The 16,684-nt window shown below is 40.3% G+C and overlaps 1 protein-coding gene across 2 annotated transcripts in view; it reads left to right on the top strand.

Moving 5' to 3' along the window:
- The window catches only part of scarb2 (scavenger receptor class B member 2), a 34,384-nt gene that overhangs the window by 5,387 nt on the left and 12,313 nt on the right, over window positions 1–16,684 (top strand). For both annotated transcript variants that reach the window (XM_062981223.1, XM_003221849.4), the window contains exons 2-8: window positions 6,785–6,942; window positions 8,319–8,466; window positions 10,831–11,019; window positions 11,555–11,646; window positions 12,336–12,455; window positions 13,573–13,751; window positions 15,779–15,897. In XM_062981223.1, the coding sequence (XP_062837293.1) occupies window positions 6,785–6,942; window positions 8,319–8,466; window positions 10,831–11,019; window positions 11,555–11,646; window positions 12,336–12,455; window positions 13,573–13,751; window positions 15,779–15,897 (1,005 nt within the window). The remainder of the gene's footprint in view (window positions 1–6,784; window positions 6,943–8,318; window positions 8,467–10,830; window positions 11,020–11,554; window positions 11,647–12,335; window positions 12,456–13,572; window positions 13,752–15,778; window positions 15,898–16,684) is intronic.

Raw genomic sequence — 16,684 nt, 5'->3', positions numbered from 1 at the left:
CACTGCAATAGTTTCATAGTGTAGTGTATGTGAAAGATCTATAAATATTAAACGTTATAATGAACAGGTTGACATGTTTTCACGATGAAGGGTATGTCTGTGTAGTAGCAGCTGCAGCAACCGTAAATTGTAGATGGCGCAACTCTTCGTTTGATGTTGGACTTTGTTCCCATAATATTGCACATTTGGTCTTATCCTTCACTTCGACTGAGATAAAACTCAGTGGGTGTTATGATGAGTCAAGTTCCTGTCTGGGAAGCATGGAGAACTGCCTGCATGTGCTTGGGTTACCCATTTGTGGCAGAAGTCCATGTGAAAATAAAAATCAAACAACTAAGTCTCTGCCAGTATATTTATTATTTTAAAACCATTTGTTATGCAACACTATTCGCATATAATTGATTCAATGCTAAGACATAGCACTGAACCAATTATGTTTGCTTAATTGTTTAAGTATTTGCATGGCATGACTAGCATATATCCCAAACGTTGTCTTGGTGTCAGAAAGGCCACTATTTCCTTGCTTTCAGCCTTTCTTTCTCTTTCCCTTCCTTCCTTTTTCTTTCTTCCCTTTCCCTCCCTCTCTTTTTCCCCTTCACCTAGCAACAGTCTTTGTGGTACAAACAGACACACTGCACTTTGGACTTCTATATATGCAGTATCGATTACTTTTCAAAGGTACAGCCTTCAATAGTGGCTTACAAAATACGACACAAGGTGTGTGTAGTATAACCAGACAACACAATGAAGCGGTTTGAGTAACGGAGTAGGACTCTGGAGACTAGGGTTCAAATCTCAACTCGGCCATAAAACTCACATGGTGACTTTGGACATGATAGGTTTGCAGTACGATAGAAACGCCTTCAAGGCACATGGCAAGAACAACAGGAAGAATAACAGATACATTCAAATGCCATCCTACCACATTCTTACGATGGTAATTTCTCATACTATAACCAAGTTGCTGACAATAAATGAATGTTTTCTGTTTTATCACCTGGCTAACCTGATAGTCCTTTCTACTTCCTGAACTGCAGGATCATTGCCTCATTGTGCATTGCTGTATTCTGGATTGTGTGAGTTGATTTGTGAGTGGGGTCTCTATGTCTGGCCAGAGCTTGTGTTTACTAACTATGCTTGTGAGGTTGTTGTCTCTCCAAGTGAAAGTGAATGAGGAACTAAGGAAAGATAACTGAATTTCTTTCTGTTCTGTAGACCTTATTAGAACACTGTAACATTCACATTGATAACATATAGCTCATTGCACTTTCATAATATTTGCAGATATCGACTGAGAAATATCCACATAAGAACATAGTGTGCCTCAATAGGGGAGATCTAGTGGGAAAATGTTGGGTGTCGAAGAAATCAAGCATTCCCTTCCTCCACTATGTTTTGTACTTCTATTCTTGTTCTCAAAAACAGCTGTCAGGACTTTTGCTTACATGGATTACATATAAGGAGGTTGTACTTTGCCATTTCCATCTTTGGTTTCTCAGCCACTCACATGTCACAAGTCTTCAAGTACACCTGAATATTGATTTCCTGGAATATATGAGTCTGTCTGAAGCACAGATATCGCCTTTTATTATATGTAATAACCAGCTTTTGCCATTCTGCTTGTTGTGGCATGTGTGTTGCCACCCTTTTGATGAGTATCAGGAGCATCCTGCCATTCTCCCGACTTTGGTGCAACAGAAGTGGGTGGACATCTGTTGCGCTGTAGCCCTGGAACACCTTTTCACCCAACATCACACAATGTTCAGATAATCCAATAAGTAAAAGTTTATGAATGAATAAGTATAAAAGGAAAAAAAGCAAAGTCAAAAAGGAAGCGAAAAAGTACAAAAAGTAATTCCCAACAAGATCAAGAGTTCATCAGCTTTTAAATCAAGGTGTTGAAAAGCAATCCACTGAGACTTGAGTTAACACAAAGCAAAAGAATACTTCAGCAGGGTATTGTTCAAAAGTTATATCCATAAACATGAAAACAGGAACACAAGAAAGGCAAAACCTCCAAGAAGTCATGAACAGGAATCAAATCAGGAATCTTGAAATACATCAGCTGTTTCCCCTTTTTGCAACATTGTTCCCACTAAAGGACTGAGAGCCCAGAAACTACTTCAAAGGTCTCAATCCCTACCATGACATCACTTCTCACACACCTGCTTTTTCTCTCCTTATCTCTAAGCCGCTGAGAAAAGCGAGTTCGTCTTTGTTTTACATTTTGCCTCCTAATTTCAAGGTGGCTCGATCTGGAAAAACCTTTGTCTCCCACATTCTCCTCTGAAGACTACTCTCACCTATTTTCATGGGAACTGATATCACTTTATCCCGTCACCTGGGAACAGCCTGGAGATTCCAAAACATCTCCCTCCAGGTCCCTGCTATCTTCCACAGACTCCTTGGAAATTACAGGATGCAACCCATCATACCCTTTCTCATCCTCTGAGCACTCAGAAAGCTCATCCGATGCTTGCCAGGCTACAACAACATCATGCTTGAGATTTCTCCTTAACTTTCTGAAGTTTGAGATGCTCAAAACTTGATCTTCTGCCCAAAGTCTGAATAAACAAGGGTGCACCCAGATTATGGGTAACCACAAATTGCTTCCATAGCCAGGAACTGGAACCATGACTTGGAGGCAATTCAAGTTAAGAGGCATCTCCAGCTTGCCAAGTTTGCATGCCATAGAAAACAATGGTTATCTCAGGTAGAGTTTAATTTTTATAAACTATATCTCCCAGAATGTCCCAGCAGGAAAATGGTAGTGATGGCTAAGGTAAAGGTAAAGGTTTCTCCTGACATTAAGTCCAGTTGTGACCGACTCTGGGGGTTGGTGCTCATCTTCCAGAGGAAGAACTGCCTAAAGCTACAGACAATGCAGTCACTGTTGCCTGTTTTTTGGCCTAAAATTATTTAACTGCTTATGCTCCCGTTATTTTATCAGTTTTGTAAGTAAAGGTTTTCCCCTGCCATGAAGTCTAGTTGTGTCCGACTCTGGTGGTTGGTGCTCATCTGCACTTCTAAGTCAAAGAGCCGGCGTTGTCCATAGACATCTCCAAGGTCCTGTAGCTGGCATGACTGCATGTAGTGCCATTACCATCCCAATGAAGTGGTACCTATTGATCTACTCACATTTCCATGTTTTCAAACTGCTAGGTTGGCAGGAGCTGGGGCTAACAGCGGGCGCTCAATCTGCTCCAGGGATTTGAACCTGGGACCTTTTGGTCCGCAAGTTCAGCAGCTCAGCGCTTTAACACACTGTGCCCTTGTGAAAACACTAACACTTTCCCTTCTCCATGAAATGACCCATAATATGTCCACAGATCATATCAAAATTCAATTTATACGTGAGTGTATAGTTGTATACTGTAAATATTGTTTCATTGTAACTAAACTGCACCAAGGCACAGGGTTCTGGAGTGGACCTGTGGCTCCCAGTCCCATTCGCTACAGCTTTAATTTGTGCCGGCTTCCAAAGTTACAAGTGTATGCTTAAGTTATTTGGGAGTAAATCCCACTGAACTCAGAGGGATGTCTGAGTAAATAAGCCAAGTGTTGTGTACTTGTAGCTTAGTGTCTCCAGTCTACAGATGTGTATCATGAAATGGTGCAGAGTCCTGAAACCAAATCAAGAGTGAACTTTTCCCAGGAAAGATACTTGTTTTATTTGCATTTGAGTTCTGAGTTGCTCCAATTTAAGAATACTTTTGAGCAAGGTGTGTTTCATGTGGGCAAAATATGTTAAACCTAACCCAGTCGGACACGTTTTTCTTCTTGCAAGACTGGGCGCTTGCTGGGGTTTATACCTTGTTTGGAAATTAAATGTATTATGGTTTCATGTACTCTTTCTCTGTCGGATCAAGCAGCATCCCTCCTTGCTAGATTCAGAGGCTAACCAAGAACGTCCACCTTTTGCACTCTCACCTTCTTTAGACTTTGGCTGCTATCCATGTTCGATTTTCCATTTTTTTCCTGCATCTTGTTCAGAAAGAGGTCTTTCGGGTTTCTCACCCCCTGAATGTAATTTTGGAATTGACTAGTGTAAATAAATAGCTGCTGGATGAAGTCCACAGAGGAGAAAAAACAGAAGTGACAATAGGGCATTATCTTCCTGACCTTGTGATGTTTTGGTGTGCCCTGACAAGCGAGCTTTGGAGTCCTGCAGAACTTTGCGTCTTTTTTAGATGTTCATCAGAAGTGGAGGAAATGTCTGCATGAATTTGATCAAGAATATTGAAAAATCTACCATGTTTGCAGTTGTCATAGGCTGGATCTACACTGCCATATAATCCAGTTTCTGAATCCAGATTATTTTTTTATTTGCGGTACTTTTACCCCACTTTCCTTAACCCCAGAGGGGACTCAAGGCGAACAAGACACAATCCAAACAAATAATCTGGATTCAGACACTGGATTATATGACAGTGTATATGGGGCCCTAGTCATAACATGGACATTTGGATGAGATTTGCAGACTTGTTGGGATTAGCTTTTTCTTGGGACTGGAGCTCTCTAAAAGCTAATCCTAAAACTGGAAATCCCAGGAATTCCTAGGATGGAACCATGGCAGTTTACTTGGAATCATAGCATTATAATTCTGTAGTTTAGAATATGTTCCAGATGTTATTGGATTGTAGATGCAAGCATTCTCAACTGTTAGCTGAGGAGACAAAGAGTTGCAGTTGAAAAACATTTGAGGGAAGGGGATCTCCCAATTTTCACCCTGCAGTACAGTATTGATTAATTGAATAGTTTTGATTATGGGTTGCTATGAGATTTCTGGCCTGTATGGCCATGTTCCAGAAGCATTCTCTCCTGATGTTTTGCCCACATCTGTGGAAGGCATCCCCAGAGGTTGTGATGTGGAAAGCCTTTGACAACACAGTCTTCATTATGTTGACATTGGTTCTGTTGTTCTGATTGCTGTGCTTTTTGATCAAACTGGCTTTGCAAACATGTAATCATTCATAGAATTGTCAAAAACGATTGTTCTCATATCTCATTGCTGTCTGGCTTCACTAGATTTTGTCTACACGTGTGATTATACATCAATGGATTGTGTCATTTAGAGTTGTGGCAACCCTGGCCTAAAAGAAAAACACTTAAAAATATGGAGAAATACCAGCCTTTTGCCCAAAAAAACATGGCTCTGGAATATTTTCCTGGTTGGAAAAGTGAAGGTCCAGAAGGAGAAAAAATGGGAAATATCTTTTCCCCCTTATTTTTCCCCACTTTTTCTCTCTCCTCCCTGAAAAATGGGAAGGAAATACAGTAGAGTCTCACTTATCCAAGCTAAACGGGCCGGCAGAAGCTTGGATAAGCGAATATCTTGGACAATAAGGAGGGATTAAGGAAAAGCCTATTAAACATCAAATTAGGTTATGATTTTACAAATTAAGCACCAAAACATCATGTTATACAACAAATTTGACAGAAAAAGTAGTTCAATACGCAGTAATATCATGTTGTAATGACTGTATTTACAAATTTAGCACCAAAATATCACGATATATTGAAAACATTGACTACAAAAATGGCTTGGATTATCCAGAGGCTTGGATAAGCGAGGCTTGGATAAGTGAGACTCTACTGTACTTGTAAGACTGTCATATCAGATTATTTCAGTTCCTGGTTTTGTTTGGCTTTTCTCATTTCTTTTTTGGGGGGAGACAAGCGCATTATGTCTGTTTGATGCTATGGAAGCAAAATAGTCCCCCCTCCCTATTTTACGGATGTTGATGGTTTCTTCCATTTTTAATGCTTTTTGCTTGGTTTGCAAAATCAAAGAGGTTCCTTCTAGATCATATGTTTCCACAGTTCATGAACTTGTAGCTTAGGCAAGGGCAAACTTCAGCCTTCTAGGTGTTTGGACTTCAACTCCCACAATTCCTAAAGTTTTACAAAACACATTTTATTTCTCTAAGTAACGAAGTGAAAATGTGTAAATACCACAAGTTTTCCCATTCTTCTCTACTCTCAACAGAGAAAAATGCCTTCCTCCCTCCCCTGGGGCTTCAAAATAACACAGAAATTTTACATTTCTAGTGTCCTTTCGTGCAAATGATAAAGTGGACCCACCCATATCATATTCGTCTTTCTGATAGTTCAAATGTCTTTTTAGTGGGGGCTGTGTCAGATTAACATCTTTGTTGTTCTGGAAGTGAAATTATTGTACAACTACATTGTGGTAAATGTAGCTGCATTTTTTGGGATAACATTTTTGTGTTGGTCAAAACTTACTATGTTTGCAATTATGTCGGAACATGCATTTTAGTGTATTTTTGAGTACTAATGGGTGTGGGAAATAATTGTATGTGTGTCAAAGAATTAGAATGCCAGACAGACAGACCCTAGGAGACCCTTCTCCTTCAATGCAAGTTTTCTGTGTATAAGGAATGTGTGGGAGCTTTTGATTCACAACACAATGCAGTCCAGGGATGCATCTGTAGTGTAGGCTTAATGCAGTTTGACCCCACTTTAATTGCCATGGTTCAATGCTATGGAATCCTAGGAGTTGTAGTTTGATGAGGCATCAGCACTATTTGGCCAAAATGGCTAAAGACTTTGCAAAACCACCACTCCTACAATCCTATACCATTGAACAATGGCGATTAAGCTAGTATCGAACTGTATTAGTTCCATAGTGTAGATGTGCCCCACGTTAAGCATGTAATAATGTGGTACTGAATATTTAGGTTGTCTCCCTTTCCAAGCCGAATTTTATATTCTCTGCCCTTTCTGAAAGTGTATCATAACAGTTTGCCTTCTTGTTTTTCAGCAAATGGTGTTAAAAAACGGCACAGAAGTTTTTGAAATGTGGGAAGAATCTCCACCACCAGTCTATATGCAGTTCTACTTTTTTAACTTGACCAACCCTTTAGAGGTACTTCAAGGGGAAAAGCCATTAGTGCAGGAAATTGGACCATATACTTACAGGTACTTTTGTTTCTTCCTACTCTTTGGCAGACACAGCTTTTGGGGCAATAGCCATTGGAATCTCCAAAGTTGGTTCCTGAGATGATTCTAGACACAACACTAACTTTTTGTTTACTCAAACAAGGAAGAAAGAAGCTAATGAGTAACAGGTTGATGAAATTCATAAAATAACATTATCGGGATTCATACAGTAACAACATTCTTGGCCTCATGAGTGTAAAAAAAAGGATTGATTGAGCAGTGAGCCATCTGGATTCCCAGGTTCTGGATCCATGATTTCCATTGATCATGGACCATCATGCGTCATATTCGTAAATGGCAGTGGTATGAACATGGTCATGCTCCACCGTCTTTTGATAATATAAAGCATGATCATCCACTTTTTTTGTATTCGCATGGGATCCCATAACTGAACCTCCACAGAAATGTGTGGTGAAATCTCAAAGAGCTGTAGATATTTGGAGCTTTATTATCTGTGATCAGAGAGGAGCAGAGTTTGGAAGACATCCAGTTTTTCAAATTATAAAAAATCCATCCACCAGTGGCCATTCTGGTTGTGGATTTGTGGACCTGTGATCCAAAAAAGCACCTTTCCCTTATATATGAACATTGGGAACTATGTGATTTAACCTAGAAACTTTACAAGCACCTATTTTCTGCCTTTTGGGACAGTAAGTTATTTGTCCAGTTGCTCACTATAGCCAGAGATGGGGCAGATGTGTTAAGAAATTATGGTATTTTTACTGTAATTTTTTCACTCCCTTTTTAAAAAAAGTATCTTTCTCTTTTCTGGCACTTCCTGGCATCGTGACTGACTCCATAGAATCATACTTTTGGGGAATTGCAGAGAAAAGGGAAAGGCTGCAAAAGTGTTCTAAATATCTTGACTAATCCCAAACTCTTCCGATCAGTGGGCCCTTGTTCATGTTGACTAGAGGTTTGGGAATACGTAGTGTGGCATGCCATAGTGGTTTGAACATTGGGCTATGACTCTGGAGACAGCATTTGAATTTCTACTCTACCCTGGAAATCCACTGGGTGACCTTGGGTAGGTCATATCCTCTCAGCCTCAGAGGAGGGCAAAGGCAAATACCCCTCTGCACAAACCTTGCCAAGAAAAGCCCATAATAAGCTCACCTTAGGGTGAGCATAAGCCAGAGATAGCCGGAAAGCAGACAATGACAAAAGCAGAGTGCAGAGAAGTATTTGACAACCCTGTGTAGGTCTCTTTCCACTCACTGCTCTGTATTTAAATACTACAATTATTTAGCTAATAAATCCTTTCATGAAGGGCTAGCACTCCTATCAGGCTTATCTCTGTAAGTGTTCATGAAGCTCTTTTTAAAAACTAAATGTTTCTTTCTCTCTTCCTGTAGGGAGACCCGACCCCGAGTCGCAGTTCACATTTTAGACAATGACACAGAGGTCTCTTCTCTCAACCCAAAGACTTATTTCCTTGATCGGGAGATGTCAGTGGGAGATCCAGAAGTCGATCTGATCAGGACCGTGAATGTGCCTGCAGTGGTAAGTAAATCTTGAATAAGATGCAGGCCCTGGTCCCTTAACTTGGGAGGTGGGCTTTCATCCTGTAGCCTTGGGCCGGTCCTTGTTGCACAGCCTTAATCTGCTTATGTGGCTCCCATGGCCTGTAGCTCTTGGAGGCATTCAATGTGGGACACAAAAATGCCCAAGGTTGTCAGATCCTTGCTGCCACTACTGCTTAATTTCTCAAGACAACCAACTATAGATTATGTGGATGCAGTTGCTTTCCAGGAGACCTAGGACAGATACACTCTCCAAAAAAGCATTTGCCCCTAAACACCCTCTAGAGCAGTGGTTCTCAACCTGTGGATCCCCAGATGTTTGACCTTCAACTCCCAGAAATCCTAACAGCTGGTAAACTGGCTGGGATTTCTGGGGGTTGTCGGCCAAATCACCTGGGGACCCACAAGTTGAGAACCACTTCTCTCGAGAACAAGGGGGCATATTTTGGGTCCTCAATTGAGCATTTTGAACCAAAAAAAAGTTATGAAAAATATCAAAAATTTTCATTTTGGTACCTGCAGGAGTTTCTTACATGGTGGTAATGCCTCCATCAAGGGAGTTTTTGCACATTTTCAAGCATATAATATTGATCCCTAGTAGGGAGCATGAAAACTGTGATGAGTCATGGGCCATGTAATCCCATTCATGGCACTGTAGTCCCAGATGAAGAGGAGAACTTGGGTTTTTCACCGTCTCAGTCAGAATTGGAACCTTCCCAGCCAGATCTGGGAACCTTGCACCTGCAAGAGATTTGTCTTCCAGAAGTCTGTCAAACAAGCCCTGAGCCTAAATCTCCTGTGTTTTCTCGCCACGAGTTTTGTAAACAACAGAGAGGAGTTCAAGCGGCCTCTCGCAGGAGTGCTAGGATAGCTGCTAAGAATTTAGCTGATTAAGCCTGTTTTCCATGAGAAACTTTAAGGAGTCATGCATCTGGACTCAGAGATTAGCTTTCGTTTCTGGTTCCCCAGTGAACTGTTCTTTGGTGGGAAAACTAGACCCTATTTAGGTGTTTTACCCACAAAGGGATCTTGCGGAGTCAATTCGTCAGCTACTGGAGTAAGTTGTGTGTGGACAGCGCGCTCCGTTTCCAAGCCTCGTTCCTGTTTCAAGCCTTGTTCCTGATTCCAAGCCTTCGCTCCCGTTTCCAGCCTTGTTTACCTCCACGGACCTTGCCTTGTTTTCCAGGACTCAGCCTTGCCTTGTTTCCCGGGTTTTGCCAAGTAATTCCACGGACCTTGTTCTCGCTCCTCGTTCCTTGTTGCCTTGTATCAAGCCTTGTTTCAAGTTATTTCCTAGCCTTGCTCAAGTTCATGGACTAAAGGACCTTGTCATCTCCCCTCACTTTGCCTGGCAAAGTGAGTGTTTCGGTTATTGGATTACAACTTTGGACCTTAATATTTCATATTGGACATTGTTTTCTTGGACTAATTTTGACCTTCCCTGAAAGGTCTACTTCTGGACTATTTCATACACTTGCTTTTATTAACTTTATATATTTCCTTAATAAAGATATTAGATAGAATCTGGCCTCTGTGTATGGTTATTGGTGCTCTGCAGCCTGGGTCGTGACAAAAACCTACACTGGTTGCTGCATGTGGGTCATGGGCTGCCCTTTAACTGCTCCTACTCTATGCCATTCTTGCATCAAGAGTCATGCTTCTTCCACCATTGTGACCAGCTGTTTAGTGGGGTAGGGAGAATTGTGGGTGCTTTTTGTGATAGGAAAGACAGTGTGCAGAGTAGTTCGCGTGCTCCTGTTCATGTGCTGATAGTTGTCCTTCTCTGTGAGAAAGAAAGAGAGAGTGCTACAGACAGCAGATTGCTCCCTTGTTGCAACAACTCCCTTGGCTACCAGTCTTTTCCCAGGCACAGTTGTGGAAGGGAAAAAGTTGCTTATTCCTTGTTGAGAAATTCCTTAGCTCAGGCATGGGCAAACTTTGGCCCTCCAGGTGTTTTGGACTAACTCCCACAATTCCTAACAGCCGGTGGGAGTTCCCCATGCCTGCCTTAGATACTCATGAATTTGACGGCCTCGCCTCCCAACTGTTTTGTCCTTTAAGTGTTTGAGAGTTCAGTTCTTCCAAATCCTAGTCAGTTAGGCCAATTGTCAGGAATTCTGGAAGCTGGAGTCGAAAACACTTGTAAGATCAAAGATAAGGAACCACCAATCTAGAAAAAAACGTGTCATTGTGGATGGGGGTGCTGGATACCTGATTTTGCAATGGTCATAAAAGGACATACATCAAAGTGACATTATCCTTCTGCATCTTACTCACTGGATTCCATCTGTTAAGTTCATATTGTATGCTTTGTGTTAATATGTATTTTTGTCTCCTGTTTCAGGTTGCGATGAACCTAGCTACATCAACTCCCCTGCATTTACCTGCAGAGATTTTGCTCCTCTTATATGAAGAAGAGTTGTTCACAATACACACCGTACATGAGCTGTTGTGGGGTTACACCGACAAACTTCTCAGTGCTTTACACAAATTTCGCCCCACTATTGATGCAGATTTTGGCTTTTTCAAAAAGGTGAGTTGTCTACTTTCAAAAGGTCGTGACTGGGTCCTTCCCTTTTCTTTCAGGAACAGTGCAAACATTCTCCTTCCATCTGACTGAATAAAAATGTGAAAAAACTTTAATTCTTCCCAGTGCCATCTCTGACCAGTGCATTTTGCTTTGCACTCTTAAGATCCTAGTCCCAATATATATGGCCCTAAGTTAGATGTCAAAACAAAACAAAAAGCATGAAATGCCTGTACAAACCTGGTCCATCAAATTTGTTACTGTCAACGTTTGACTGACAGTAGTTTTATAAAATTTAGTGAGGAGTCTTTCCTAAATGTAATGTCAGAGATTGAACGTGGGACCTTCTTCATACAAGACATGTGCTCTTCCCTTAAATTGTGATCTTCTTTCAAAAAAAAATCGTCCATTACTACATAATTCTGTAAGCCACCAAGAGAGACTTGCCTGCCACTTTAGGTTAGCCACTTTTAGGAACCAAACAAATATATCAATAAAATAAAAGCCCCTTCTTTGTCTCTTTCTCTGGATTTGTTTCTAGATGAATGGATCGGATGATGGCGAATACATCATGCTAAGTGGAAAGAAGAACTATCTTGACTTCACTAGGATTATCAAATGGAGAGGAAAAGAGTAATGTTCTTTTCTATCATTTTTTTTTTTGTTCGCTTGTTCCACTCACAGTGTCAAATTTAATTGTATTGTATATACCATACAGCCTCCGTATCCATGGGAGACTTATAACCAGATTTCATATGGATATGTGAAACTGCTGATAATAGTGATTATTTTAATGGGTTGAAAGGACTGAGAAATGGGTATAAACTGTACAGAAGGCCCTAAGTGGACAAGTGAAATAGCGGATAACAGAAACCATGAGTATTGGTTCTGTGGATATCGGTGTTGTAATGTGCTATGATTTGCATTCTGAAAGAAAATCCTTCAAAAATGCACAAATCAAATGGAGCAGATACATGTTTTCTTAATGTTTTTAGGTGGGGTTAATGGAGGTAGGGGCGATAGCAGCATAAGTGAGAAGGAATACATCTCACCTCCCCAAATGCTGCAGTTTTTAAGATGGTTTCTAAATGGCTGAGACAAAAATAGAGTAGCAAACTATGTCTCAAGCATCACATCTTGCATTGTTCATCTATGAGTTGGATATAACCTGAACTCAAACTCATGATGGGACACGAAAAAGAATGTGATCTTTTGAGGATACCAGCCATAATTTATTTCATATCACCCTCACCTCTTGCAAAGCATTTATTTTCTATTTATTTCAAACTTCCTCATCCTCTCCCATTCTTCTTATCCTACAGCACACTAAACTGGTGGACGTCACCGGATAGTAATATGATAAATGGAACTGATGGCTCCACATTTCATCCGTTGATAGGCACAGATGAAAAAATCTATGTCTTTTCCTCAGATTTGTGCAGGTAAGAATAGTGACTACTGAGACATTATTATTCTTTAATTCACATCCTGCCTGTCTCCTGGCATCAGCCCCAAGACTGTTTGCAACATTTATTCAACAAAGTATAGGGGATGAATGAATGAATGAATTAAAAAAAAAGTGTACAGTCATTTACAATTCATGGCTTTCTTGGCAAGATATCGTCCAACAAAGTTTGCAGTTGCTTTCTGTGACTTGCCCAAGGCCAACCAGTGGCATTCCATAGCTGAATAGGGATTCAAAGCCTGGTCTCCCAGAGTCCTAATCCAGCATTCAAACCACTACACCACATCAGCTTTGGTAAAACAGTTACCACATATTTAAGTACGATTTCTGATTTTAAAAGCACTGTAATTAAAAATGGTATGGACGCCTTTTAAGAAATGAAAAGAATAAAAATGCAGTACTATGCACCTAATTAAAAAGCTCACTTCCACAAAGAAGTTTTGTGGCTCACTACCAAGACAAGGTTGTGTTCCCCATTGTATAACAATAATAACAATAACTTTATTTTTATACCCCGCCTCCATCTCCCCAAAGGGACTCGGGGCAGCTAACATGGGGTCAAGCCTGGGTAGTTACAATAAAACAAAATAAAAATACAAACTTAATACATTCTAGCTCTGGTAGCTTTCAGTGTGTAGTATACAAAGCCCACTTTTTCAATGCACTCCAACCCTTGTAATAACACTATGTAATACAATTTTTGTTCCTGGGTTGTAAATGTCATTTCCTAATTGGTTCTATCATAAAAACATGAGAAAAGTTTATTAAACTTCAAAACTTTTTGCATTACATCCTGCATCATATTTCGCTATAGTTTTTCAATGAATATCTCATAGTCTCAACCAATTCAACCTAGTTTGTGGCAGCCACAAAAATGAAGTTTTTGGAGTATAACAACTACTTTCAAAGTAAGTATCGCACAATTAAATAGGAAATAACACTTTCAAACTAGGAACAGAAAACTTTTCAAATTTTGTTAGATAGTGTAATAGACATTCCATCAGGATGGTGTTCTTAAAGTAAATTCTCTGTGGGTGTGGGTGTTGTTTTTTAATGCCAGTATTCACCTTTTTCCTTCTCTTTGTACCTTTCAGGTCTTTGTACCTAACATTTGACGAATATGTGACAGTCGAGGGGATCTCAGCCTACCGGTTTGTGCCTCCCGTGAGACTCTTTGCCAATGTTTCTACTAATCCAGACAACGCTGGGTTTTGTGTACCAGCAGGAAACTGCTTAGGGGCAGGACTTCTGAATGTCACCGCCTGCAAGCAAGGTATGGGAGCCACAGTGCAAGTTTGGGCACTTCTTGACATCATGGCTGTCCTCATTTTTCTTTATCTGCATCACAATACAATGTATCATTTTTCAGATTGGTCATCTGTTTACTTCCTATTTCTGTCACCTTGAACATTCCTAGCATGAGTAGAGAGCTGCTAGGACCTCCCAGAGAACGGCAAAGCCTCTCTGAACAAATTCTGTCAAGAAAGCCACCATGATAGGTCGGTCATCTTGGGGCCACCAGAAGTTGGAAATGCATTGAAGGCACTCAACAATAACAACTCCTCATGTAGGGGTTAAAAACAATAGCCTAATTATATTTCTCATTTAAACCTCCCCTTCACTCAGATTGGGGCAGCACATGGTTGTGTTTACAGAAAGAAACTGAACTCTACAGACTGCACATTTAATATAGTCCCTCACTTAAAGCTTCTGATTTATTTCTCGTGTCAGAAGCGAATTGAGAATACAGTTATTATGTATTAAAAAATCAACGGAGTTAATAACTTGGCATTATACTAGATTTCCTTTGACCAGAAGCTGGCCACTTGGAGTGCCTCTGGTGTCGCTATAAGAAGGTCCTTCATTGTGCATGTGGCAGGGCTCAGGCACCATTGTAGTAAGTGGTCTGTGGTTTGCTCTTCTCCACACTTGCATGTTGCAGACTCCACTTTGTAGCCTCATTTCTTCAGATTGGCTCTGCGCCTCATGGTGCCAGAGCGCAGTCTGTTCAGCGCCTTCCAAGTCGCCCAGTCTTTTGTGTGCCCAGGAGGGAGTCTCTTATCCGATATCAGCCACTGATTGAAGTGCTGGGTTTTAGCCTGCCACTTTTGGACTCTTGCTTGCTGAGATGTTCCTGTGAGTATCTCTGTAGATCTTAGAAAGCTGTTTCTTGATTTAAGCTGATATCTGAACAGAGGATGGGCCAGAGAGGTCAATGCCTTGGTCCTTTCATTACTGGTTGCTACTTCCTGACGGATGTCAGGTGGTACAATACCAGCTAAACAGTATATTTTCTCCAGTGGTGTGAGGCATATACATCCTGTGATAATGCAGCATGACTCATTAAGAGCCACATCCACTGTTTTAACGTGGTGAGATGTATTCCACACTGAGCAAGCTTCTGATAAAGACATTTGAATGGGCTTCTGAATAAAATGGATTATCTAGACCCATTTCAATTTGGCTTCAGGCCTGTTTGTGATACAGAGACAGCTTTAGTCACCTTGGTGGATGATCTATGCTGGGAGCTAGACAGCGGAAAGACAGATCAGGAAACAGAGATGTGTTAAATGAGGACACAGGTTCACAGATTGCCTATGTGTCTGCTCCCGGAAGCCTGGGTTTCAGCTGTGGCTAAGAGTGTATTAGCATAGTTAAAGCTTTTTGTGGTGAGGGGAATGCATATGTTGTAAGTATGTTTGTTCCATTTTATTTTTTACTTTTATATCTTTTTAATGTAATAATAATAATAATAATAATAATAATAAGAAGAAGAAGAAGAAGAAGAAGAAGAAGAAGTTTATTTATATCCTGCCTCCATCTCCCCCGAAGAAGACTCAGGGTGGCTTACAGCAAAATCGGATATAAAACAATACAAAATAAAATATGAAACATCAGAGTACAAAACCAGTAATAATATATACACAGCAACCGGGGGAAAAAAAACCCACAACACGGTATTAAAACACGGTATTTTTAATTTGAATCCTGATTTGGGGAAAAGGTGAGAATAGAAGAAATCATCATCCCCATCATTATCGTGATTGTTAAATGTGCTGTAGAAGTGCTAAATATTATTTCTCTAGAACATTTAGGTGATTTAAATATATAATTAAGTAAAAAAAACTAATTAGGCATCTTTTTCTTTTTTTTACTTAATTATACATTTAAATTGCAATCTACTGCTCTCAATACCGAACTCTGGTTCTTATGTAGAGAAGGTATTTTTAAAATTATCATCAGTCATACAAATTTTCTTTTGTTGCTCATGTTTTAAAAAAGCTGTTGCTATCGTTACAGGAGCACCAATATTTTTGTCACCGCCCCATTTTTATCTGTCGGATGAGAAGTATGCTAATGCCATTGATGGCATGCATCCAAATAAGGAGAACCATGAGATATTTCTGGACATTAATCCCGTAAGTTGTAGTGGTTGTGTCTCATGCCACCAGTTTGATTGGTTCTAGAGTCCTTGTCAGCATTACAGGAAAATATCAACAGATTTCCAATGGCAAAACTCATATTTAATAGGCCCCGCTAGATAGGTTCACGTAGAACTGGGCAAGTAAACTTCCCTGTTAGCAGTATGTCAAGCAATTCCACCTCTTTACTTTTGTGCTGTCTTGTGTGGCCTTGAGGTACAATTCTACTAATCAAAGCCCACAGGACCTCTTCTTAAGACACATGAATGGAAGTCTTGAATTTAATGCATTTAATTGTTCCTAAATAATTAAATAGGAGCCCAGTTCCTCCATTTATGCAGAAACATGTTGTGCAAAAAACTGTAATTCTTCCTCTTTTATACATTTCCTGCTCTATTAGTTGTCAACAAAATATCAGCAGTGATATGTGTCAGTTTTCAGCCCAAATCTTTGGAGAGATTTGGAATTGTAGCCAGTTGTAGCTCAGAACGTTAGCATATTCCTCTGTGGAGTGTTGTGTAGTTTCCAGGCTGAATGGTTGAGTTCCAGCAGCATTTTCTCCTGACATTTTGTCTGCATCTGTTGCTGGCATCTTCAGAGGATCTCAGATGCAGGTGAAACGTCACGAGAAAATGCTGCTAGAACACGACCATACAGCCTGGAAAAAACACAACGCTCCTGTGATTCTGGCTGTGAAAACCTTTGACAATTTGATGCACTTACAGGTTGACGATCCTTTATCGAAAATACTTGGGACCAGAAGTGGTTTGGATTTTTTTAAATT

This window comes from Anolis carolinensis, chromosome 5 (assembly GCF_035594765.1).
Source record: "Anolis carolinensis isolate JA03-04 chromosome 5, rAnoCar3.1.pri, whole genome shotgun sequence".
Lineage (NCBI taxonomy): Eukaryota > Metazoa > Chordata > Lepidosauria > Squamata > Dactyloidae > Anolis > Anolis carolinensis.
The sequence above is the reverse complement of the archived record's forward strand: the minus strand, read 5'-3'. Positions and strand labels throughout refer to the sequence as shown.